This window comes from Protomyctophum parallelum (genome assembly GCF_964188405.1).
Source record: "Protomyctophum parallelum genome assembly, chromosome: 14".
NCBI lineage: Eukaryota > Metazoa > Chordata > Actinopteri > Myctophiformes > Myctophidae > Protomyctophum > Protomyctophum parallelum.
Window position 1 is genome coordinate 36,286,228 of NC_139709.1, and position 27,963 is coordinate 36,314,190.

At 41.5% G+C, this 27,963-nt stretch overlaps 2 protein-coding genes across 4 annotated transcripts in view; one reads left to right on the forward strand and one right to left on the reverse strand.

The window, feature by feature from the left end:
• Nucleotides 1-27,963, forward strand: part of LOC310871284 (tripartite motif-containing protein 16-like) — a gene marked incomplete at both ends in the record, with an annotated part of 503,649 nt that overhangs the window by 389,956 nt on the left and 85,730 nt on the right. The gene's annotated exons all lie outside the window — the stretch shown is intronic.
• The window catches only part of efr3a (EFR3 homolog A), a 91,701-nt gene continuing 82,788 nt past the window's right edge, over nucleotides 19,051-27,963 (reverse strand). For all 3 annotated transcript variants that reach the window (XM_083782340.1, XM_083782339.1, XM_083782338.1), the window contains 5 exons: nucleotides 25,082-25,167; nucleotides 24,705-24,753; nucleotides 21,312-21,415; nucleotides 20,541-20,590; nucleotides 19,051-20,239 (listed from right to left, as the gene is read on the reverse strand). In XM_083782340.1, coding sequence (XP_083638466.1) covers nucleotides 20,134-20,239; nucleotides 20,541-20,590; nucleotides 21,312-21,415; nucleotides 24,705-24,753; nucleotides 25,082-25,167 — 395 coding nt within the window. In that variant the 3' untranslated portion in view covers nucleotides 19,051-20,133. The remainder of the gene's footprint in view (nucleotides 20,240-20,540; nucleotides 20,591-21,311; nucleotides 21,416-24,704; nucleotides 24,754-25,081; nucleotides 25,168-27,963) is intronic.

Genomic DNA, 27,963 nt, shown 5'->3' on the forward strand with positions numbered 1-27,963 from the left:
AAGGGAGACATGCAGGATTCACCTGTTGTATCCGGCTCCTCTCTCCTTGCCCTCAGCTCCTCCAAAAGCATATAGCCTATTGACATTTGGGACACAAACAATTTCTGAGACACGAGGCAAAGAGGAAGACGTTTGAGTACTGGGATTTGGATAATGCATGTGTCCTGTGATGTTCTGTGTGCTCTGTGTTTTGTTATGTGTGTGTTGTGTGTCTTCAGTGGAGGCTGAGGAAGGAGAAAACATCACAGAAGTGGGGGAGGAGTTGGAGTTGGAGGAGGAGGAAGAGAGGAGAACACACTCCTCCTCTCCTCCCACACAGACTACCCACAACCCAGTGCTGGGCTTTGAAGAAACGCTTCAGGAGATGTCTAGCATTGAAACATCAATGAGACTACACACCCTGGTGCCTACATCTCCTCCTGGAAGAAGAACTACAACTCCCAGTGAAATAGCCCTGGTCGTTCTGCAAGACACATCCAAGGAAGGAGGGGAGGATGAAGACAAGGCCAGTACGTGTCAATCAAGCTGACAAATTTAAACCGATAAACAAACTAAATGTATACGCTTTAACTCAGTGGTTCTAAAACAAATGGGTCCTTAGGGATGTTCCAGCCAGCGTAATGAATGGTAACGCTGAGTGTACAAATGAAACCAAAATGGATCCATAAGGGTCCATTTGGTTCCATTTGTACACTCATAAGCCCAAACCACACCAAAGGGTCGTGTTGGGACGAAACAGTTTTTAAGGTAAACCACACCAATGCAACTTAATGTGTTGCATTGGTGTGGTTTACCTTAAAAAAAAAGTTTTGTCCTCTTTGGTGTGGGCTTTAGAGTTATGTGGGGTCCGTGGCCTATAATGACTAATAAACTGGGGTCCTTAAAATGAAATGTTTGAGAATCACTGCTTTAACTAAATAATGTGTCTGCTTTCTGTTTAAGGTCAAGACACTGTCACCATTGTAAAAACGACCTCATCTACATCTGCAAGACCCAGTGACAGCAGTATCAAAACCACTGCCACCATCTCCTCACAAGATCTACCTTCTGATGAAGATAATACCTCCACACTCTCCACACAGACAGAACTATCTTCTGATGAGGATTCTACATCCATGTCCACACAAGAACCAACTTCTGATGAAGATACGACCTCCACCCTCTCCACACAGACAGAACAATCTTCTGAAGAGGATACAGAAGGTGATTAGTTAATTAAAACTAACGGAATAACAAAAACTTGAATTTGAAGAAACCTTTTGGTTAACTGAAATGGAAACTAGAAATGCACTTTGTCGAGCTGCCAACTTGCACTTTTCACATAAGTTGGCCATGAAACCGTCAAAATCAAAATTAAGGCTAAAGTAATAGCAACGTAAAAAGATAATACATGTTTTAACATAATAACTTCTATTTCAAACTATCAATTAACTTAGTCTTCTAGTCTTAACTTAGAGTCTTCCACCAGTTTGACAACCAGGGGTGTCAAACTGGTGGCAGCTAGTTTGACCCAACGTGCATGTTCTCTTTCCCAATGCAAGCTTCTTCGGCAAATGGGTAAATAGAAACGGACACTATCAGCACCCATGGACTTTTTAAGTTATGTTTTAAGTTCCCTATATACAGTATAACTTTGAAACTCAAATTGGTTACATCATCCACATCCACGTCATCAGCCAATCCCTGATTGGCCAAGCAACGCCACCAACATACGGACCCAATCCAATCAGTCGAGGGGCCACCGGCATACGCAGCAAGCTTCCAACATGTGCTCTGATTGGCCGAGCGACGCCACCAAAGACAATACACAATCCCAGATTGGCCAGGGATGTCACCAAAAATTCACAATCGCTGATTGGCCTAGGGACTCACCGACATATGCAGCCTAAAACAGTACTTGCGCTCTGCTCGCGCAAGTAATAAAAACAAGGTTGAACTGAAACTGGTATGTGCATACATACAAAACTAACTTAACCTAAGAGGGATGACCTTAGTCAGTTAGTCTTTGTCAAAAATCTTCAGATAGCAAAAATACATAGATTGGCTAGTTTTGCAATTTTTCCACACCTTGCTGCATTTTGCCCCAATTCATATTACATTACGAAACTAAAACTAAATGTATACAAACAGAACTAAAACATAATAACCTTGATACCGCGACAACCTTCTCCACAGATACACAGCGGTCCTCTGAAGAAAAGGATGTCAATGATGATGATGATGATACAGCCACCACCATCCCTGCACATACAGAACACTCTTCTGAGGAAGAGGAGGATATTACTGATGATGATGATGATGACATTGCCACCACCATCTCCACTTCCTCTGAGGAGGACAATGATAGCGATGATGAAGATGAGAGGAACTCGGTAGCCACCGGGCACGGTAAGCTCAGCTTGTAGATTGGCTGTTTTCGCTATAATGGAAAATCATAGAACACAAACTAGATCACAATCAGCTTTAATTCTATTGTTTTTGTTTCATCACTTCCCGATTTTACTTGTTCATCCTGTGTTGTATTAATAGTCTAAAGCTACAAAGTAACTAGTAACTAAAGCTGTCAAATAAATGCAGTGGATTAAAAAAGTGTACAATATTTGCAGTAGAAGTATTGCAAATGGAAACACTCGTACAGTACCTCAAAAGTGTACTCAAGTACACAGTGGCATTAAAGACATGCTATGATCCTCTGCGTTTAGTCCAAGATCTCACAACCACAACAACGACACCAACAACTACAGTAACCATGGCAACCATGACAGACTCTGACGAGACCGATGAAGAATCGCCGTTGTCAATGTCAACTACAGTCACCATGACAACCATCCCATACTCTGAAGGGGCTCATGAAGCGTTGCCGTGGACGACCAGCAGTTCCATCACAGGTTCAACAGGACGGCACACAGGTGGACAATAACATTAAATTCTTGAAATGTATTCATTATTTCCAGTCTATATTAATAATCTAATTCTGCAAGTAACTAGTAACAATCAATCAGATATAATTGATTGAAACCTTTATTTATTCTCGAAAGAGCAATTGAGGTTCCCTCATTTTCAAAGCTGACGAGATTACATACATTATATAAAACAATTAAAGACATGCAGGTATAAAACACAAAACAAATCTTCATGTAAGGCAAAGACATATTATATAGACAATGAGACAAAACATAAATTAAAAACAGTTACATATTGAGGTAGGGAGGTTCAAAAGCAGGGTGTTAAATTGACCATAGGATATTGGGGTATTAATTTTCAATGTTTGCTGTAAAGTGTTCCATGTGGTTGGGGCATCGAAGCAAAAAGCTGACTTTCCTAGTTCGGATTGTATGGATGGGACCTCTAGTTTAAGCCATTCACTTGAACGGGTCTGGCGAGTATTTATTTTCCATTTTAATAGCAACGTGATGTATGATGGTAGCTTTCCATCAATGGCTTTAAATATGAACTAATAATAATTTAAGTACCTCACATTGTACTTAAGTACAGCACAAATGTGCTTTAAAACAATGTCAAAAACAGTGACAGTAAAGACATATTTTGTTCCTTTGAGTTTAGTCACAGATCTTCAACCACAAATCACAAACACCACATCGTCAGCAACTACACTCACCACGTCAACCGCCCAAGACTTTCAAGAGGCTGACGATGCTTTTCCGCTGACGACCAGCATTCCCATCATGGACCCAACAGGAGGGCGAACAGGTGGGAAATGAGAAGAATGACCGGCTATTATCAGGGAAGATATTGTATGTAGAGCGAAAACAGACAGGTCACTAGAGGGACTCTGCTCAACATCGGGTTTACGTGGTTAAACACGGTTGAGAATCATTGCTTTTAGTGTTTCACCAATCATTGGTATTTCAGGCGTCAGTCCAACCAAAAGTCAACCTGGTCTGACCTCTTCATTAACTTCCCTCTGACTGACCCACCCTCCTTTCTCCATCACAAGCCATCATTACCATGGCAACAATGGGACCTCCACGGCCGCGCACAATTGGACACTCGTCCCGACTCGCCACCGCTTCCTCAAAGTCTGGTATGTTTACACATGCTGTGAGACGCTATGGCAATGTCACGTCACGATTACTGCAGCCAAAATAATTGTGATTAAAGATGAAAGATTGTGACAATGATTAGAATATGGTTAAAACACTTAAATGTGCCACTTTTGTTAACCACAATTATTGTCCCATGTACAGAAACTGGTATCTTTGCAGACCACATGTGTAATTGAACTCATTCAATTCTGGCAAGCATCTGTCTCATTTTAGATTTTACGACATGTAAACTACCTACATATAGGCTATCATTGCTGTCGTTCAGAAACCTTATCCCCACATTTAACTTTTCATGCTTTTTTGCGTAAATGAATGCCCACCTTGATCGTACTATAGCGTCACACGAAAGCATCAAAAGTAGCAGATCTACAAGCTTGGAACTCGGCACGAAGCGACGCAATTGGAGCTCGCTACGTCCTGAAAAGTAACATTTTGGGACATATGAGATTTCCACCCGACAGCGACGATAAAATACATGTTTCAGAAAACTGTTTAGACGTTTTTTTAATCGGCCTCAGGTCTATCATCAACAAAATGGTTGTGTTTCCAGGACCAGAGGCCGTGCCATCTATGACCACAACCATGCAAATGCCCCTGCCCACACGTCCCCCCTTCAGACCACCCACAACCCTGCAAGCACTCTTCAGACCGAGATCTGACCAGATCTACATCCACCCTGAGGAGAGGAGGGAGGCGGCAGGGAGCAAGGAGACAGGTAGGACTGTCACCGTTATGACATGTTGCTCCATTAAAGGAGAATTCTGGACCAACTCTTTTTCAGCTCCGAACGTGCGCAATGGGTTGAACAGCAGATCATGATTGTATTTCATGATTTTTCATTACTAGTATCCGGTATCCACTGTGTTCTTTTGGTCCTAAATTGACCTAAATGGACTGCTGTAGTACCCCTTGGAGCCGTCGGCTGTGCTGGCCTTGGGATGGAGTTATGTAATTATTTCAGCTCTACCACTCCTTCTTGGATATAATAACATCAGATAAAGGTAAGAAAACTGTTGGTCCGGAATTCTCCTTTAATTATGACTCCGTTAATTGCGACATGACATTTATTTTTTGGCTTTTTCTTAGGCTTTGTAAATAAAAGTTGCAAAGGGCAGATAAATAACGTATAATATTTAATTATTGTGTACTTCCCAAAGAAGTCTAAATAGCAGATCTACAAGTTCAAAACGTGTCGCATAGCAACACGTTTTTTTCTTTTTTTTAGCTTGTAGACCTGCTATTTGAACTATTTCAGAAAATGTTTGAAAATATATGAACATTTTCAACATGGAAATGATTATGATGATTGATGACAATTCTTTGCAAAAAAAAAATCTAATAAAATTGTGATTATCTCAAATAATTGTGACAGGTCTAGAGACAGTAGGAAGCAAGGAGACAGGAAGCCAGGAGACACGGAGCAAGGAGACCGGAGAGAGGACGGCGGGTGAGGAGGAAGGACGTCCGTGTAAGGAGGACGAGAAGTTGGACAGTTCCCAGGAGACAGACACTGACGGTTTGGACAAAGCCCTTTTCATTTTGACACGGCACAAATAGGGTTGCTATAGTATCAATTAGCTTAACGATTATTCTTTCTTTCTGTGTGTGTGTGCGTGTGTGTGTGTGTGTGTGTGTGTGTGTGTGTGTGTGTGTGTGTGTGTGTGTGTGTGTGTGTGTGTGTGTGTGTGTTTGCGTGCAGGTCCATGGGTGTCCAGGAAGCGAGCCATGCCATTCTTTGCGTTGTCTATGCTAGAGTCTGTGGGACTAACCGACCTGCACTTACAAGCTGACAGCACAGGTATGGTACAGTAATAACCTACTGTCCAGAGGTTCAATATGTATACAAGCAGACGGTACAGATATATTCTCACCCTAGTTGGGGTGAATCAAAGCTGTGGACAGTACAGTACTACTGTCCACAGCTTTGATTCACCCCAACTAGGGTGAAAATTGCTAATGATTGTCTCTCTCTGACCCATGAGCTCCATATATGGAGCTGGCCAGTTCTGACAACAACTTTAATGTTTGTACAGGGATGGTTGCTGACTTAGAGGGTGCAGGAGTGCTCCCCCTGGTGCCCCCCCCCCCCCCAACCCCCTCCACCAATCCATTCACGTTAAACCGCTTTGGCTGGGGACTTGGTGGAGGGGGGGTTGGGCTGAGCACCCTTGGCAGTGATAATAAGTTAGCGCTCCTGGTTCAGGGCGATTCATTATTTCATTCTGTAATGTCACATTGTATCAAGAACTACTATGGCGCGTGTCTCTGGTCCGTTCCCACAGAATGCAGTGGCTCGTTCACTCTCTACGGTGCAGACGGCCGACCGCGCCAGCAGATGGCAGCGCTGGGCGAAATGCTGCGCTGTGCGACAGGCCGCTGCCCTCATCAGTACGAGATGTACGGATGTCACTGCGGTCAGGAGGGAGCCGGAACGCCACTGGACCTACTGGACAGGTGAAGTCCCTACAGTACATTAACTTAAGTGCTGTGTTTCAGTACAATGATACGGTACTTTTGCTTTACTTTAGTAGGCCAATACTTAATTATAGGCCATCTCCTACTCCGCTACATCTCAGAGGGGCATATTGCAATTTGAAAACTTCAAAGTTTGAATACTTTGTAAGTCTAGTTAGCAGGCATAGACTTCAAAAAGAGAAATAAACCTTCTAAGGAAGGGACTGCACACTCAGGGAACAAAGACGGACAACTTACTGCATCATCAACTTATTTATTAGCACGACGCGTCTCGCCGTGAGCTTCGTCGTTCTAATAAATAAGTTGATGATGCAGTAAGTTGTCCGTCTTTGTTCCCTGAGTGTGCAGTTCCTTCCTTTAAAGGTTTATTTCTCTTTTTGAAATAAATATGTATATATAATATATACACACACACACATACATCGGTATAATATCCTACTATACAAAAAAAGATATACAGACCTTTTTGCGTCACAAGAGTAGTGAAACTATAGCCAGATTTTGTTCATTGATTTGATTTCACTTTTTCAATGGTTAAAAAAAGGATATACATGGTTTCCCCCCGGCAGTGACGTCTGTGCGTGTTTGTGTTTGAATGCTGTATTTTAAACACTACCTCTCTCTCTCTCTCTCTCAGGTGCTGTTTCTTTCATCAGTGCTGTATGAATCACATTCGTTCTCTGAGATGTAAGAAAGACAGGAAGCTCAATGCTCAAATCAGCTGCCAGAACGGCAAACCACGATGTGAGTGTAAAGCAGGGGTTCTGAAAGTGTGGCATTTTCTGAACATCTGGGGGGGGTGCACGAGTTCTGAGAAAGGAAAAAACTTTACTTTGGAAGTATGTACTTAAGTCTATAACAACAAAACACATGGCTGGTGCCCTGTGCAGTCCGGGAAGCAGTGAAGTTTAATACATTTTCCCCAAGTTAAGAAATATTTTTTTGAAACCAAAAGAGAATATGTCACGACGTTGTCACGTACAACGTGTCACAATAAAATGTCTTGTGAATTGGTATCTGAGGTTCTGAAATGTTCCCAATTTGAAACAGGTTCATTCAGAAAGTTGCTTTTCCCCCTTTCATAGAAGTGTAGTGCCGTCAAAAGTACAATATTTCCCTTGGAGGGAAAGCCACTAGGCTTTCTGCTAATGGAAAGTTAGCATGATAATATCAGGCAGCCATATTGTTCTTGCATGAATAAAAACATGCCTACGAATGATTTCCCTGATAGGTGTGTTTCTGAACTGTCCACAGTCCTCCTCTGAGATAGAGTGAGTAGACAGAAACAATATTATAATGAGCATTAGTGAGGACAAATGAATGAATGAAGGTAGACAATGGGAGAAGTACGGTACTCAAATAAACGTGTTTTTCACTGTGCCCACCACTGTACTGTGCAGGTCGGGGCGTGGCTGTGTGTGACAGACTGCAGTGTGTGTGCGACAGAACGGCCGCAGAGTGCATGGCCTCCGCTCCCTTCAACCACAGCCTGCCCTCGGACCACTGCAATGGTCCCAAGCCCTCCTGCATGAGGGCCAGTCGCCCCCCGAAAACACGCCAAACACCCCACTCTAGCATGGTAGAAGTTTTCCATTACGTTTGTTTTGTTAGTAGTTTTCGTCATGTCATGTTTATCAGTTTTAATGGGATTTTAAAGCCAGTTTTGTTTAGCTTCATTGTTATTGTCTCCACCAGGCCGAAGGCATGGGGGGAGAGTATGTTTTGCACTCCGTCCGTCCGTGTGTCCTTGTGTCCGTCCGTCCGTGTGTGTGTCCGTGTGTCCGTGAGCAGCTAATCTCGGCCACCGTTAACCCGGTCGATGCCAAATTTTGCACACACTCCCTGGATGCCAACGATGAACCTCTGCCCCAAACTTTCCAGAACGGCCTGTTATAGCGCCACCAGGAGGCCGCTTTGTGCAAAACAAGTTTTTGCACAGTACACCTACAGATTTTGTCCAAACATCACGCAAATTGGTACACAGTCTCTCTAGAGCCATTCAACAAAACCGGTCTTTCAGATTTCTCAGACTCCATCCTGATTGGTTAAGATTGGCTTCCAAAGTTCACAGGAGTGCTCAGTTTCAAACAAAATGCTGCAAATCATGAACACATCGCGTGATTTCCGTGAAATTGTGCACCCACATTCCCACTAGGCCGAGGACGAAATGCCACATGAACAATTTCAACTCAGCCTCAAGGTGGCGCTATAACTGGCCGAAAAGTGTTTTTACCTCTAACTGCACGGATCTGTGGATAACTTTGTATGCCAACTCCCTAGAGGCCAAGGAAAAACCTTTGCCTGGATTTTTTCACATCTGCTCTTTATAGCGCCACCAGGAGGCCGACATATGTAAAACACATTTTCTATTATTACTCCTTCAGATTTTATCCAAATTTCACGCAAATCGGTACACATGATCTCCATAGTCATGTGATCAAGACAGGTTTGTTTGATTTCTCATATTCCATCCTGATTGGCCACGATTGGCTCCTACAGTTTTCAGGAGTAGCCCGCTTTGTACAAATCGCCACAACTCCTCAACGCAGCGTCCGATTGCGATGAAACTGTGCACGCATATTCCCACTAGGCTGAGGAAGAAATCCTGGTGGAGACCTGTGCCCAGAAGGGCACTTTTTCTAGTTTTTATAATGCTTTTTAAAACATGGGGTGCAGGTGCACAAATCCAAGTAAAGGTTAGCAGGGGACACACACTCGCACAATGCGCACAGATACGGGGGTATTTTTTACGGTTTTATAAAGCTGCCGTCGTATTTACTTACTTATTACTGCTGCATTGTTTGAAGGAATCCGAACAATAGCTGTACAAAGTTGAAGTTTCATTACATGGATTACAGGATTACTTTTATTCATAAGCCCTGGCTATTAGCGTATTTGCGGACATGCGGGGGGCCACCGTGTGTTATACTATGTCCATAAAACAAGGTGTATGGGAGGATCTCTTGTAAAACAAAGTGGCCGCGATAATCCACTCCAGACTCCATTCTCCATTCGTGGACGTAAACATTGATTGACCCAGATGTAGATCGAAATCTCCGGATATGGAAATAGCCGTATCTGGCCTAGCGGGAACCAGCTACGGTGTTTCAGTGGCAAGACAAGATTGATGACTCCATTAAACGGCGATAAAACAAGAACTCATTACTCCTAAATAACCTTTGGGGGGGTCACATGTGACTTTGCGTCCCCCCGTCCCCCCATGATTGACGCCCATGCCTTTGTTCTAATAACTTTACAGTCTAGTGAGGAGGTGGAGGAGACAGCTGGGCCTCAGGCAGGAGCCTCGCATCAGGATTCCAAGGTTATTATAGTTTAGCATTTTCTTTTCTATTGCATTGACGTTGTTTAAAATGTCAGTTTAGTATTATTATTTTATTTTTATTTACTTATTTTAGTTTTTTAGTTTCCGTAATATGGGGTAATCGGGCGATATTCAACAAGGTCAGAAAGAAGCTCACAAAGCATCACATTGTGATGTGTTGTTGTGAGCTTGTAGATCAGCTATACGTAGATCAGCTAGATCAGCTTGTAGATCAGCTATTGTCGCTGTTGATTTTCCTTTAAAAAGCTTAAAACTGGCACAGCTAAAAACATTGGGAGAAATTCATTAAACACCCCAGTTGTACGAGTTATATTTTATGAATATAATCGGCATATAGAGTTTACATTATTACCACTTTAACTCTAAAATGCTCTGTCAGTTCTAGTTTTTGTTAGTTTTATTTAACTATGTTAACCTTGCAGGACTCACATAGCGAGCAGAGCACACAGACAGGCAAAGACATGACATCACAGCAGGACTCTAACACATCTGAAGACATGACGTCACACCAGGACTCTAACACATCTGAAGACATGACGTCACACCAGGACTCTAACACATCTGAAGACATGACGTCACACCAGGACTCTAACAGATCTGAAGACATGACGTCACAGCAGGACTCTAACAGATCTGAAGACATGACGTCACAGCAGGACTCTAACAGATCTGAAGACATGACATCACAGCAGGACTCTAACAGGTCTGAAGACATGACGTCACACCAGGACTCTAACAGGTGACATTTTGAAGGCTAGCACGCTGTTTCTCAACATTTGGTCCGGGGTCCAAATGGACACTTATGGGTCTGTAACTGAGATTGAGTAAAATTATCAATGTATAGGCCTACGTATTGCATAGATTGGGGTTCCAGAACAAAACTAAAATACACAATTGTAACAAATCCGTGAACTAATGCATAACAAACTGGGGAATACTTCAAATGGAATTTCAATGATTGTCATTAAAGTTGAGAATTACTGGAACCCCAGTGACGCACAGAGCTTAATTATTTTACTGCGAAGTACGAATATATTCGTACCCTCCAGCTATGGGACGTTATCATGTTCGTACCCCCCCCCCCCCCCCCCCCAATTATACTATATTTTGGTTGAGCCCCAGAGCAGCTTTTATCATTGATCTGGTTGCTATGCAACGCCTCCATCACCACCAGCTATGGGACGTTACAACTCCTCTCCATTTACCTCAGTTCAAAGCAATCAAACCTCCATAACTCGGAATCTACGAGCGCTGTCCTCGGTGATCGTCAGCCATCCAAAGTTCGGATGTCATTTGTGACTTTGTCTCGCATGGCTCTTGACATGTAAACGTTTCTGGTGACAGGTAAACAGTGTGCGCTAATGTTAATGATAGCCAATATGGTTACAGTGAGTGTGTGTGCATGGGGCTACAGCGGGGAGGAAACCGATTATCTTAAAGTGGACGCAGGCACTGGCATAGGTTAACTACATTTATGCTACCAGCTAGCAGCAAAGAAAGAGTTAACACGTTGTCTGTGGCTGGTGTATACGTTTTTTAATAGCCATGTATTGTCTGCGAGAGTGAAACGGCAGCGTTAAAAAACAACTTTTAGCCCTGAGCCGGTTACGATCTTCTCAGACCTTTCTGCTCTACTACATCGCTACATCGCTGTCCGTTGTGCTGATCAGACACCCAAGGTTTCTGGAGAAAGATACTGCAGCTATTGTTTTGTTTTTTTAATATATGTTTATTGGTAATAGGTTTCAACAATTTAGTACAGTTTGAACATACCATTTTGTTTCCCTCCCTCATCCCATCCCTCCCCCCAGTTATACTGCAGCTATTGTGAGCAGCTATTTATTCTACTCTCATTTGCAGAGTCGGGAAAACAGAAGTGCTTGAGTAGTAATCTTCCCAATTCCCGGCCCGTGCAAGCCAACTACCACTTGTGGCCACACCGCGGCAGTCTTACCCTATACCTTTACTGTTCTAAATGGGAGATAGGATAAGATGGAAACGTTGAACATGCATGACTCATAGTGCCTCTATATAGTGCGCTGAAGTCTAACATCTCTGCCACTAGAGGGCGCTATGCCCCTGGGTCACAAAGTTATATTTGCTCCTGGAAATCCTAGTATAGGCAAATCTTTGATTGCTTGTACAGTAAGAACTGGTGTTACAAAAATAAACAAATCACCCCAGCGACTCTGAAAAGACTAAATGTGTGTTTCTATGTTGGAACATACCTTTTGATTATACTACTTAGTAGGCCTACCTGCACTTATTGTCTGTCTTTTAATAATTTTACCTTTTATTGTTTTTGTTTGTTTTTATTGTGCAAATAAATACAACTTAATGAAAACTAAAACATGAAACTATAAAGAATGAATGAAAGTAAACTGTAAATGTGTGTTTTTATGTGAATGAAGCAGTGATGAGGGCAGTCGGGAGCCAGAGAGAGGAGAGACCTCTGAGGGGCCAAGCAGGCCCCTGAGCCAGGGAGGGAACCAAACCCACAACAGGCCCCTGAGCCAGGGAGGGAACCAAACCCACAACCGGTGAGTCTTGAGGTCTATTTAGATGCCCGTTGTTATTGGTGAGCACACGCGATAGCCAAGCATCCATCTGCTGATGTCTGTCTGTCTGTCTGTCTGTACACAGGCCAGGCAGGCCAGACATAAAGGAACACACACACAGTCATCGACCAATCGGCACAGTCATAAAGGGACACACACACAGTCATCGACCAATGGTAGAACAGGTGAAAGAGGAAGAAGCGGAGGAAGAGGAAGGAGAGGAAGAGGAAGGAGAGGAGGAAGAAGGAGAGGAAGAAGGGGAAGAGGAAGGAGAGGAAGAGGAAGGAGAGGAGGAAGAAGGAGAGGAAGAGGGAATCAAATAATGATGTAATGAATGCAGCTGTGTTTGTATTTTCTTGAATAAAAAACTAGATTTCAACAAGGTTTATAATGCGTCTCTTCCACATGGCCATATATAAGCTGATTTCTTTGTAGCCAATTGACCCAATAGCTATAATCTGCATCAATTTACCTATCTTTGTGCAACAATGTCAAATGAAGTTCAAAGTTGTCTCAAAGTTGTTCAAAGTTCAAAGGGAAGAAATAACATTTTTAACGGCAGGCAGTAGCACTTGTCAACAAGTGGTCAAACCACACAACAGGATATAGGCCTACATTTGTAACATTTCTCAGTAAAGGTGCACCCCAACATCCCTAAACTTATTAGCCATATTACATTGTAAAAACATTCTAAATAGTTAAACTAGCCAATTTACATCGACACGTGAGCTAGGCTATTTGAACTATTTGAAAATATTTTTCAATATAGTACCGAAAAAGTGAGGGGTGCCCACTGTGGCTGCCACACAAATGACGACCGTGGCCAATGGCTATCTTGCCAGCTAGGTGCAACTTCCAATTGACAGCCCATTCATCCTATCTGATTTTATTAAACAACGTCAAACTCATCAACATCGCTGCTGTGCGAAAAGCTTGAAATATCGATCCTCTTTCTATCTGCAAAGTGTTTGTTTCATAAAAATCCACTGCAGACTTATGTGCTACTTCCTGTCAAGAAATTCCTTGCAGGTGATTTGTTTTGGAAGCACTCGTTTTTAGTAAAGCAACCTCCTGCTGCCTCCTGCATTATGTGCAAATTCAAAACAGGTGGTACGCCGGGCTGTTGAGTGATATCCAACGAGCACTCCCAACTCTGACACTATCATGCACAGAATTTCTTGACAGGAAGTACACATAACAAGTCTACAGTGTTTTTATTAAACAAGAACTTTACAGATTGAAAGGGGATAATTCAAGCTTTATTTTGTCTCTTCCTTAAGAAATAAAGAAAGAAAAAACGTCTGTGATAGAAACAGTTTTTATTGTAATCGCATTCATTACATTAATTAATCTCTGATATGCACACATATTCACTGCTCAACATACTGTAAGCTTTGTCTTTAAGCCAGAGGCTTAACACACCTTGAGGAGCCATTTGGCCAGGCATGAGTTATCCCTTAATAATTCAGAGAACAGTTTGATTGTAATGCAAGGTGGGACTGAAAATAAGATGAACTTTGTCACCTCTGTACAAAGATAAAACCAATGGATTTAAGGTATTTTTTTGTTTTTCGTGTTTTCCATCTGAAAATATTTTTATTTTACTTTTGGTTGTTTAATGACTGAGTACATATGAGTAGCCTATAGGCCTATTACACCGATAATTGACACGGGACTATAGAATAGTATGAACTATAGAATAGTATTGATTGAAAATCCCCACCAGCATTGTTCAAATTGTTTCACATTTAGTTTGATATGCATTAGTTCACAGACGCCTATTTGTACCACATTTCTTTCTTATTTATCTATGGGTAAAATCTTGTGTTCATTTAACTGAGTGTACAAATGGAACCAACTGGACATCAACATGTACACTTTTATAGACCCGTATAGGGTCCATTTGGACCCCCACATGGTCCCAAAGCCATGAGAAATAGTGGTCATAGTATGGTCGCTGATGAAAGTTCAATTGAGGTATTCTCCAGCAAGAAATGAGTTCAGGACCATCCAACACAGTGGTTCTCAAACTCTTAATTCCAAGGACCCACATAACTCTAATGGACCCGTAATGGTCCATTTGGTTCCATTTGTAACCTATACACTCTCAGAATTACAGACCTGTAAGGATACATTTACTCATTTAGCACCCCCTCAGTAAACCCTAAGGGTACCTGGACCACACTTTGAGAACTACTGGCCTAATGAGAATATTCTACTAAATCAATCAATTGATCGACTGATAAGTCACCATCAATGTCATCAACACTTGATACCAGATCTTGTAGTGTCACAAAGATGTGTATTGCATTTGCTAATCTACGTAAATACACCTGTCAGTGTCAGCATTGTTGGATTGTTCTGCCCAAACATCACGTTAATCAGTTAATATTTGGGGTTCAAGTTCTGCAGGGGTTATGCTTTTCCACCACTGTGGAGGTTAGGGGTTCAAATCCACCGCGGTGGTGCATCCAGCTTGTTCGGGCATCTATACCAGCGGTTGTCAAAAAAAATTCTGTCTTGTTTCCCCAAATGTATATGCTTTTGGCCATGGATCCCACATCTGAAAATGTTGCCAGGGATCCTCAGATCAGATTTGTGTTGGCAAAATTGTTACAATGTTTCCATAAACTTTCAAACTTTCAGATTTTCCAAAGTACAAAATAGGGTTAAAGTGGGTTAAAACTTTGAGAACCACTGGTCGATACGAACACAAATGGCCATGTTCGGAGGGAGGGAAGCCGGACGGGGAGGGTGATATTTGTCGCTACACATACTCCTACGGGCTATGTAGTCTGCCAACGCTCCTTACGAATTGGCAAAATGACTACAAATAGATTGGGAGAAATTAGCTACTGTAAATAGTCATTCATTAATCATTAAACAGTAACCTTAACATCTTCCAAGTGCTACTCTGCTGAGCGATTGGGTTAATTCCAAAGAAGAGTACATCTACATTTTTATCTAATTAAGCAGAAAACATTGATTCACAGTGGCTCTGATATTATTATATTATATTCTACAAACATTACATATTTGTTTTCCAACGTATGGTTGTTATACAAACAATGTTTGAAATAATTATGAAATGTAGAGGACATGTCAAGCCACGGCCCGAAAAATCCAGTTTCAAGTGGTGTCCATATATGGGCATATCACATCTGTGACCTAACCTAAGACAAACAATGTCATGTTTTGGGGCATTTCTCACCCATTAAACATTGCCTTCAGAATCAACCCACAAGCGGAATTTAATATAGATATTATATATTACATTTTATATTTGATGTTTGTGTGTGTGTGTGTGTGTGTGTGTGTGAAGCAGTGACATCACGCTGAAGCGTTTTACTGCACTATGCCGTACATTTGCAAACTTAATGACAATGACGTTAAGGTAATAAAGTATTCAAATCTGTAACATCACAGGGCACCAGTGACATCACAGTGAACCTGTGACATCACCAGATTGAAATAAACGGCCACTTCCTCCAGGAAAACGACACAAGCAAATCTCCCCGGCAACAAACTCAAGCAATAATACAATCTATACAAAAATATATAATACGCTAGATAATGACTCATTCATAGAGGTCATACTGTAACTGTAAGCGACTTAATGAGACAGTTAATTAGGGAACTTTACTGCTAATTGGAAAATTAGGGGGCAGAAAGAAAGGGTCCTCGTTCATTCCACTGGCAGCTGTTCTGTCAATACCTGATTTACAGACTATTTTAATTGCGTCCCATAACCAACACTGTATCTTCTCTGTCCAAAAATGTTACTTATCAGGATTCAAATTCAAAACGCATCGCTTCACACCGTGTTTCCAGCTTGTGGATCCGATACTTTTGTGACGCTGCAGGGAGTTAATTCAGAAACAAAAGTGGAGACAAGACGTTTCTTGCCCCGACAGCAATGATACGACAGACGGTATAGTCATGCAGTTCATTCAGACAAAGCATTTCCAATGAAGTGACAACAGTCCTAAAAATGCCTCCTCCGTACATGTCAAGGTAAGACATCGCATTGTGCTGATGCTTAAAAGCATCTCCGGGTCAACAACAAGGTATTTATTTCGGACCCTCACAGCCGTGGGTATAATTTAAGCGCATTCTGAAAACCAACCAAACCATGTCAACTTTAAACGTACCGAGCCACCATCTCTTAAACACATTATCTCTATCCCCGGTGTACATAAAACATACTCCATTACGTACTCTTCAATTCTTAAACCCTCTTATACATACAGTACAGTGCCCACTCACCATCTGAAACCAAACATATTACAATGGATCCTAACCGAACAGCATGTCCAAGTTATGGATCGCAGTGGATGTGTCATTCTTTAAATTAAACGCGTGACCACAACTTTTTCAAGCTGGCCAATTAGCCAGTGATGTCATGCTTGAAGTTGTAGCATACAGTACCACGGCGTGGTACCAACACTTGCCAATAAGTGCCGTACCTGCACTCGCAGGCACGGTGCGGTGCACGCTAGAACGCGTCCCCAATCCCCATAACAGATGCGTAGCGTAGGCTGCTGAAAGACGGAGGTGAGAAAAAAAAGAATGGGCTCCATAAAATTGGCTGCCCCATTCACACCTTTTACCAAGCTACAAATTAAGCTGCCGACGCAGCTCGTGCATATCAATGGTCCATGTGTGATCTGTTAATAGTAAGACGGGGGAGGGAGTGACTGCTGTCTTTGGCAAAGTAAGTCATTTGGTTCTCTACATGAAGTAGGTTATGATGAACAAGTCCACGAATACAGCACAGAATTGGAACCTATAAGACTATGTTATATAAGACATGGATTCCACTGGACGCCGGATTCTTCATAATCTAGAAAGTTCCCCAAAGAGGCTCTAGAGCCAACAGACAAATACAAATGCATGAGATAACACATATTAGTAGCAATAAACAGGACAGATAGACGTATACCTATAACACCTGACTTATTACAAGCTACTATCAAAAGTCATTTGAAGAGTAATACAGTAAAAAGAAAAATACTGTTTAGATATTCATGTTGATAATGTATGTGATGTCCCCCACTAGTGAAAATGTAACTCAACACATTTCAAATCTCGTATAGCAGTGATTCTCAACCAGTGGTCTGGGGACTACCATGATCCTTGAGGAGGATTGAGGTGGTACGCAGCAAAATGATGGAAGAGGTAACCAAATGGACCCTTATAGATCTTTAAGTCAGCCCAATTAGTCTACACCATTAGATAATGTAGAAACAATGTTATTTTGATCATCGTTTGCCTGTTGTCTCTCCTATGGTACCCCATCAATACAGCATGAAATTGTGGACACAATCTTATCCAACGATAACAAAATATTCTAAGATAAATAATGGACATTGATATGAAAAAGGTTGAAAACCACTGACTTATAGGAATGTATTGTAAGGTATACAATATCATTATCATCATCATCCTCCATTCAGAAGTGGTGCTCACATTGTCATAAATTGCTGGTTAACATGTCATCCTTAACGGACATAATCTAAGCAAACAAGTTACACAATCTCATCAAACTTGAACTACAGTTGTCATCTTTCCAGCAGAAGCAATCAATTTGTACATGGAGATTAATTGCTTTTTTCCAACTTGTTTTGGAATTAAACTCTGTAATTTTGCTCAAATTAAAATTGCCTTGCCTTAACATTTTAGAGGCAGTGCATTCAGTGCATTATGATTGGCTGTGTATCATGTTTACAGGTGCCGTTCTACTTCTGGCTTCTGATTGGACAATGTGCATGTCTTTGGTGGCAGCAAATGTCACAAACCACGCTCCGTCGCCCCCATTGCCGAGGCAGCAGTGTTGCCAAGTCTGCTTATTATAAGTGACTTTGGGCTTGTTTTTCCGTAACGTTTTTTCAATATTTGTAGTTTATTATTTTTTTCACCCTCAAAATATTTTTTAAATAGCAGATGTACGTACGTGTTAAAGTGGTTATACTGAAAATAGCCCCAAAATAATTACAACTACCAATATTTACAAGCAACTTTACAGAGAAGAAAACAAGCCCAAAATCATTCATAAAATGTACTAAATTTGCTGGTGTGAAAAGGCACACACGCCAATGAAAGTGCTCTAAAAAGGCGAAGCTAAGGAAGACTTCTAGTATTTGTTTTAGATAAAAGGTTTGTTCAACACTGCGGCCCAAAGACTTGAAGACAAACACTGAAAGACATCACCAAGTGCAACTCCTGGTTCAACAGAATGCACAGTACCTATATCATATTAAATTACATTCAATTCAAGACTGTCGGCCTGGCCATATTCAGGTCTATCCAATATTATACATTAGTTTTAATAATTAACCAGCATTATAAATTACTTTTAATAATGTTGGTGTTAATTCAATAGAGGGTACCAAGAGATCTGAGTGAGCATAGCAACATACAGATGACCAATGTCTATCAAACACTCTTTAGCCTACATAAAAACTATATATATATATATATATATATATATATATATATATATATATAATGTTAATCTGGTTTGCATGTCTCCGAGTCTGACACGTTAGTTTATATTATTGTATATTGCTATTTCCTCTGTTTTTTATTATCATTATTTTAAACACACATTATTTTAAACACTCAATCCGTTTCCTTTTTACTTAATATACGGTGATAATTAGCGCGCAGCATGCGGCGAGCCCGCTATTCCGCTAAGAAATGCTTTAGCGTCGTCTTAACCTGGCGGTCAGCTACCCTACAACAGCACAAAGCTGGCAGCAAAAATAGATACATTTTGTAGATTTATCAGGCTTATTGCTCAATACAAAATGATACACTCCTTAAGAGATGTGTATTAGCTGGTCTCACATGCCGAAAAACATGTAGCTGGCTCACCGTTTATAGGATAATTCTCTATATGAGTTAAGTTGACGCTTTGCAGATCCGTTTTACATTCACAGGGCATGAAAGCCGTGTTGTGGTTGGTCGAAAAATAAAAGAAAAAGAGAAAAAAAAGACTGCTTCCGGGTGAAGTACGTACATACAAGTCTGGTCCTATACACTTTTTGCCGTAGTGTAGTTCCATTTGAAGGACCTACTCTTTCAGCATTTAGTTTGACGTTGTTTCAGTCGTTTGATTTGACATGCGACTCGTGTCTGTTGTCCAATGAAATGATATGAACAGTTTTTCTCCATTTCCACCGCTTCCTGCATATGGTTTCTGTGGGCGACGGACAATGAATGCTCTGTATGCGTGCAATGTGTTAGCCGTGAACACAGTCCTGTGCTCATATGTTTGTGTTCGTTTGTATGAGAAGCTCATGTTTCGGAACATACGTGTTGTGTTCCCTTCAGAATGTTTAGAAACTTCGACTCGGTGGAACTGTGTGATGTTGTATTTGTGGACTAAGGGCTGTATGTATATACCACGGTGTGTGTGTGTTTGTATTACTGCATTTATTATACAAATCTACTAGAAGTTGAGAAGGGTTTAGGGCTTAAACTTTAGTGTGTGACAAATGACGTGTACCAAAACATTGCCAAAGCCCATCTCTCACAACTTGGGCCAGCGAGGCACATTGTGGGCTTGTAAATCAGTGCGTGACAAATTACGTGTCCTAAAATCACCCTCCTAATGCTGTCCTCACAAGTGTAGTAATACGAAGGTGGGTGTGTATGTGTGTGCGCGCGTGTGTGTGTGTGTGGTCGTTCAGTAGACGCAAAGGTCCGGGAACTTCATTTCGTACACGGGGACAGACTGGCGCTGTGGGAGACCGGATGTGATGGACACCACTCCGGACGGACTGGGAGGAGGCCTACAGAGAATGGAGAGAGGATGACAATAGATGACCGTTAGTCACCGTTAAAGACCAAGTATTGACTGCATACCGGTACATTAATGTACTATACGCACGCAAGCACTTTTCTTAAAATGGTATCTCTATACTTTAATCTGCTCTGAGGAAGGCTACGGCCGAAACGCGTCGGCAGCTCCACTATTCTTTTTTTTTCACTTAAGTTCTATTTAAATCTGAGCACCCACTGCCTCAACCAAGGGCAGTTTTCAGAGGAAGCGCACCTGCTTTTCTTTCTTTATGTTGCAAGGGAGCAACTTACCGGATTGTGAGTTCGAAGATTTGGGCCAGTCTGTCATGCAACAAGTTGGCCTGAATGAAAAGAATACATTCACATTAAGCATTGAATCATTCTGAAACATTCTCATCAAATGACATGGGGAACAAAAATAAAGAAATAAAAGCATGTCTGTATGCTATGAATGGCACTAGCTGTCACATGGACGGACCACATCAGAAATGTGGTCCTCTACGGGGGGCATACCACGGGTCACAGACAAAGTCAGAGAGAGAAGGATGAGGCTGGCAGGGCATTGCATCAGCTTAGATAACACTGCAGAGTGCAGAGCTCAGGACCCTGATGCTAGATAGGAGGGTGTGGACGGCAGTGATTCAGGAGGCACGAGCTGGTCTGTTGGCCAGACCGCACTCAAACATTTTCAAATCTTGTGTTCCTGTGCAATGCGTATCATTGTCCAACAGAAGAGCAATGTTTCAGGGCGCAGGACAATGTTGGTAGAATCAGGAGTCAGGACTGCCTTGATTTAATCAGGACTATTACAGTACACTGTACCTGAAAGTAGAGCTCTTCATGGGTAAAAAAAAAAAACCTTAATGGATCTGTGAAATTTGGTCAGATTCCAAGCCGTCCGTTTGTGTGTGTGTGTGTGTGTCTGTGTGTGCATATGTGAGTGCGTGTGCATATGTGTGTGTGTGCGCGTGTGTCTGTGTGCGTGTGTGCATGCATACGTGTGTGTGTGTGTGTCTGCATACGTGTGTGTGTGCATGCGTGTGTGTGTGTGTGTGTGGTTACCTTGGACTCGCAGTGAGCAGCGATCTCCTCGAATGGAGCTTTCTGGAACTTCTCAATCACCTGGCGTCTCTTCTCCTTCTCCAGCTCCTCCTGACCTGCAGTGTCTGGGGGAAAAAACAAACACATAATAATAATAATAATAAAAAAATGCGTTACATCACATCATGTCCCTCAGAGTTGACTCATTGACTGCCATTGGTACATTTAGACGCATGTCAAAGCAACACACACACACCGCCATTGACGTGTTGATGTTTTCAGTGTTGACAATAGAGGGCGCTCTTCCACATGTGAGTCAACCCAGAGCCTCCGAAGAAGATAGCAACATTTCCAAACTGGTTTAGCGTAATATCAAAGGATTTATATAAATACATTTTTATCTGATTTCTGTTGCTAGACAGCATTTCTGGTGAAGACAAGTTGCATTCAACTGCCAATAAATAGGGAACGCAGCATGTCAGCATATCAAAAGGTTAGGAACCACTGAATTAAAGTAGGCTATACTACGACCCCAAATGACACTGTATACCGGTAATCCTCAAATGGACTCAAAATGGACCCCAGTCCCATCATGTGTGTGATAGCAAATACCAGATGTATGTGACACAACACCACAAAGAGGGATTATTCAAAACTATCTTTTTTATTTGATTCTCTTTTGGAGTGAATCAGAGCTACGGAATGAGTTTGACCTAATACTTTTGTAAATAAACTGTGTAGAATGATTCTTGAATTACGAATAAATAAATAAATAAAAACAGCTTAAGGTGAAAATGCCCTGAAGGGGGAAATGCAGTGATTCACTCTTTCCTTTTATTTGCTAATGTAATCTCCAAAGCTGCCCCAGACCACTGCGTGTGAACGCTTGCAGCTCAAACGAGAGCCGAGGTGAGTCATCCCTCCCTTTGTCTCAGTGCTTTGTCTGTGCCGGGCTGTAGTGATGTGCCAAACGGCACATTTCAGTGTTTGAGCGATTCGGTTCACGCCTACGGCAATGATCCGATTCACTGAATCGGTTCACGGTTCACGGTTCAGTGGTACTTCCGGCAGTTCCGGAGTCCCTGCAGCGAGCACTGTGACAGTGTGACTGACTGACTGTCTGTACTGTCTGTAGCAACACTCACAGCTGCAGGCGTCGGTGTAACTCGGGACACGCATGGTCCAGTGACGGACAGCAGTAGTATAGTACACCAACGGAAACATTAAAGTTACACGTTGACCTATAATTCCGCCAAACGTATAATAAAAATACATGGTTTTATTTTTTGGCTTAGGTACATTAACCACACAACAGTAGCCTACTGTTGTTATGTGGTAGCTAAATGTTGGATGTTGTTGTTTGCATCTCGTTAGTCCTAGCCTATTCATAGTATGAATAGGCGCGATGAATAGCGAGTGGCGCTAATAAGTGTCTTTTGTCAAACAGTATGAATTTCATACTGTTTGTCGTTTGACAAAAGACACTTATTAGCGCCACTCGACTCCCATCAGTTAGCAATGCATACCAACTTACCAATTGCATAGCTAGCTATTGTATTCATTCAGTTTCTCAGAAGAAACGTGTCAGCTCGCTGAGCTCCCGATCGACGACGATATCCGTTGTGTGTGTGTGTGTGTGTGTGTGTGTGTGAGTGCGACTGTGGGTGCCGGGGGTTGGGGGGCGTGACCGTGAACCGACTCATTGCAAGACGTGAGCCATCCGATTCACGGACATGGCAATGAATCGGCTCTTATGATCGAGCAGCTCATGACCGACACATCACTACCGGGCTGAGCTGGCAGCAGGCAGTGATGAAAGCATGTATTACTTAAGTACAAGCTTAAGTAAAATGCTCTATTGTAGAAATAGTCTGTAACAAGTACAAGTTCGTTATTCACGTACATATTCACCACCGCAGCGGTGTCAAGGGGTTCATGCGGGCCGGCAGAGTGTCTGTACAAACACGTGTTCGGGTGGAAACTTTTGATCCTTGTCGCTGCACTACTGACTGCTAATTTCCTCTTCTACCCAGGTTTTGAACCTGGTTTCCTGTGTGCTGGCTTTTTTTTTTTTTTTTACCATTGAGCCAATAGAGTCTGCCCTAGTGACGTATCTCTGGCTTACAACCTACCAGGTTTTTTTTTTAATCATTTAATTAGTGGGAACACTGGTACTGTAACTAAGAAGAGTCTGGGTTCAAAGTATGGGTGACAACAACGTCAGCAATAAGCCCATCCATGGCTTGATAAGAACATACTGTGGAAAATACATACCGGTAGCTCAGCTGTGGGTGCCACATCCTACTACAAGTACAACATATATACTTTATTTAAAAAATCGTAAAAGATTCGTTCTGACCATGATGTGTGCACTACTACTACTTTTTCGCCGGCATTATAGCTCTCTATCTTTTTTCCACCACAACAAACAGAACACACAGTGAGGGCGGGGTGGGTGGGGGAGGTGTGGGGTGCCAGTCGTTTAAGCCGGTTGCAGTCGTAGAGCAACTTCAGCAAGCTGGGTCCACTGTGGAGGCCGCAGGGTCCTAGTGCCTGTCCTGTTTACGCTCAGAGGACTGAGCTTTTCAGGCATTTTCCAATGAAAATGCCTGAAAAGGCCACTCGTACTATAGTCGCACCATTAGATGGCACCATTTCCCCTAAAACCAGTGTTATGAATGGATTGTCTCCAGTAACGCACACAAGATGGAGGAATGGCACGACCATCTCCGACAGGTCCAACGCTTTTTAATGTCCCCCTAACAACAACAATGTTAGTTTCTACGGTACTAACATTATGTAAACACAAGGAGACCTGAGACCTCATTGTTACTGGTATAAGAAATACCAAGAAACTACAGTTTATTCTAGTTACACTCTATTGTGATATGAAGTGATATGAAAATAAATTTATTTAAAAATGATTATATAGAAACATTTAAAAAATGTTTTTGTCTTTAATGTTTTTCCACAAATTAGTCTTGCAAAATGGGGGTTGTCTTATAATCAGAGTGGTCTTATATTCAGGACAAAACGGTACAGTTATGCTTTAAATTGAAACTAAGAAGCTGGAGAATATCTATTCTAGACCAACACAAAAAACCTAAACAAAAATCTGTAAAAGCGTGATTTTTCATCTCCCACACCCAGTTTTCCTTCTTCTTAAAGAGATATTTCACTTTTGGTTTGGTCATTGTATTGTCTACTCAGGCTTTTGTGAACACCCCTGATAGTTTTTAAGTTGCTTGATCAGTAGGCCTTAAAAATGTTTAGGCACATGGGGTAAGGTGGCATGCAAAGATAGGGCCCTCAAATTCCATATTTCTTTCAGTTATGATCCGTAAAGTGTTTTAATGTAAAAAGTATTGTTTTGTGAGGGACAGGGCAGAAGGGAGTTGTAGTTCTTTATCTTACCAATGGCTTTCTTCAGGGTCTCAAAGGTGATCTCCTCTGCGAGTTGAGACTACAGCGTAATGAAAGGATGAACACAGTTAGAAAATATGCTGGATATCAGCAGGAGCTGCAAGTTACTTAGCTTGCAGCTGACACAACACTCACTTTTCAAACTGTGGGTCACAGCCCCGCCTGCAAGTGGGACAGTTTTTTTTTTTTTTTTACAATACAAAAACCCGATTTTGCACAGATTTGAGTGTGCAGAGCCTCCCTTTATTTTTTCAAAGCAAGCTATTTTGAATATATTTTTTATATACATCTCCATGCGAGATATTCACAGCACAATGTTGAATGTTACGTTTTGCATGTACGGTCAAGGTCACACATTGTGGTCCTACCTTCTCTGGGAGGCTGTTGGGTGCGAAGTCCACTTGCAAGGAGATGGTGTCCACGAAGCTCTTCCTCCTGGTCAGACGATCTTCATCTGGAAACACAGACACACTGATTCAGATTTTTATTAGAGCAAAATCTGGTTTTCACTTGGATTCACCAACTAATCTTAATAAACACTAGTCGATCCGAGAACTATATGTGCAGACCTGAGATGGGGTGACCTACTGAGATGGGGTACTGCGACTACCACTACAGATCCCATAGCCCGTGGGGACAATGTGAATAAACAGCTTACATTTAGGAACATGTTGTAACTTTATGAAACATGGGTCATTATGTTATGGTAATGAAGAAGGGTAGTTTTATACAGTATTGAGCTTCATTACAGTTGACCGTTCTTCTTTGCATGGTATGTATTGTTGGCTGTGCGTAGCATGCTTCACATTCGACTCCATTACAGTAGGTCACTCCATTAGTGCTACTGGGAGTGCTTTCTTTCACCCCTACACTGTTTAGTTCCAAAATTGTCAGTGCTATCATGTGCTATATATGAGACATAGATTTGACCTCTCACTCCAATAGACATGATATTTACCAACTATGTTAAAGGTTTCATGCTTTTTTTAAGCACACAATTTAAAGGTGTAGGGAAATGGAAATGGTGGGCATTTCATTTAGAAGTTTCGTGATTAAGTTGAAACCGAGCAGTACGTTTTAGTTTTCAGGAAGTAATTAAAATTGGATTTTTATGGACTTTTGATATAAAAATAAACAAAAATGTACCCATTTTTTTGGGCATCCATTGTTAGGTATGCTCATATGACCACGGATGTGGTCTAAAAGTGTGAAAAACATATTTTTCATTTCACTACGCCTTTAAGTTGCATGCATCTTTTCCCCCAAAACGTGCACAATTTAAGTTTCATACTTTTTTCCCAAAAAAGGTGCACAATTTAAGTTTCATGCTTTTTTCCCCGTTGTTCACCTGAGCTCATCTGAAAAAATTAATATTAATTGCCACATTAATTGTAGCAAAAGTGAAGAATTTCTCACTCTCTTCATATGAGTAGTTGTCTAAATTGGTGGTTTTCAACCCTTTTCATATCAAGGTCCATCATTTAATCTGCGTTCTACATTCTCTAATATCGTGGTCTTATTGTAAATTAAGAAATGCAGATGTTTAACAATAATTTATCTCTCGGTCCATCTGTTTCATTTTACGCAGTAAACAGTTAAAGATCTAATTTGGTTACCAACTCTCTAGGCCTAAATTCTAAAGGTCGTGACTCGTTACACAACGGGTATGTGGCGAATAAACAATCCAGAAATTCGTTGGCCAATATCTCTCGTCAAAATGTGTTTTTTAAAATATTCGTACAGGTTTATGCTTTTATTCAACCGTCAATACATTTTGTCACTTTATCGGCATGTAATATTGGGGACTGTCCATAAGTCATGTAATATTGGGGACTGTCCATAAGTCATGTAATATTGGGGACTGTCCATAAGTCATGTAATATTGGGGACTGTCCATAAGTCCGACATCCCATTACTCCGACGGAACAATGACACGGCACCGTAATATTGACATTGTATTGATGCACATAAATGCAAATTAATCTCATTAATACAACTTGCCCGGAGTGTATGGACCTTAATGTTTAAAGCTGCATCCGTTAACTTTGTGCAGGCATTTCTACTGCTAAAGCCAATACAGAGAGCATATTTGGGCAGATATTGCGTCTTGAGCTTCATGCAATACCTTTTGTCCTACCCGACCACAGGGCCTAAAGGTTTCAATAGAAGAGCAGGGAGACTAACTACAAACAGTTTAAGGATGGATGGACGGACGGACGGATGGACGGACAGACGAACACACCGTCACTTGTAGAAGCAGCTGGCACCGCTTAAAAATGTTACGGGTTGCAAGTTCAACACAAATTGTCTACATGCTCATTACGTGTTAGACATGTACATGTACTCACCAGGACACCCACATGTAAGCATGTAAACAGTGGAGGTTATGATATAAGAAATAATGTATAGCCAGGAGTTCATTGTTGACAGTGATGGAAACAAACTAAGTATATTCACTCAAGTCCTGTACTAAACCAATTGAACCCTAGCATCCTGTAGGGAGCCTTGTATAGACCTCTGGGGTCACTCCGGTCAACAACATATGGGGTTTAAGTGGTAAAGTACAATTTGAACTTTTACTTTACTTGAGTATTTCCATTTCTCAATACTTTGCACTTCTACTCCACTACTACAGGTACCACACAACTAGTATACTTTGCACATTCAGATTATTAATACACAGACAACATACATTAACTTCTACCCAGAAGCACAAGGCAATTAACATCAGCCCCACCTTTACTAATTACAATCCAATAATAATGAATTATTAAATGATTCCAATGATTGTGAAATGGACCATAATGAGTAACTTTTACTTGTAGCAGTGTTTCTACATTGTGGTATTGACACCTTAAAGTATTTTACTTAAAGGTCCACTTAACCCATCTTCATATATGGTCCTCATCGCATAGGAACAAGTATTGTTCTTAATAATACAAGGTTGTAATCTTGTTGTCACTGCTGCTTAGCGATGATGTCACTGGTAGGCAGGTTTCTAAACTGTCTGCAGTTCTTCTTTGAGACAGTGAGTAGACAAACATGTTTTGCATGGTTTCCTTCGCCATCTGTGTATGAATGTCTGTATCATCTGTGTATGAATGTCTGTCAATGTAATGCACACTCATTGTAAAGCACCTTGGGTAAAGGATAAAGGGTAAAGGCGCTATATAAATGCACCATTTACCGTTTATATGAACATAGGTTGAAATTGGGTGAAGTGATCCTTTAAGTAAAACAATCGTATTAT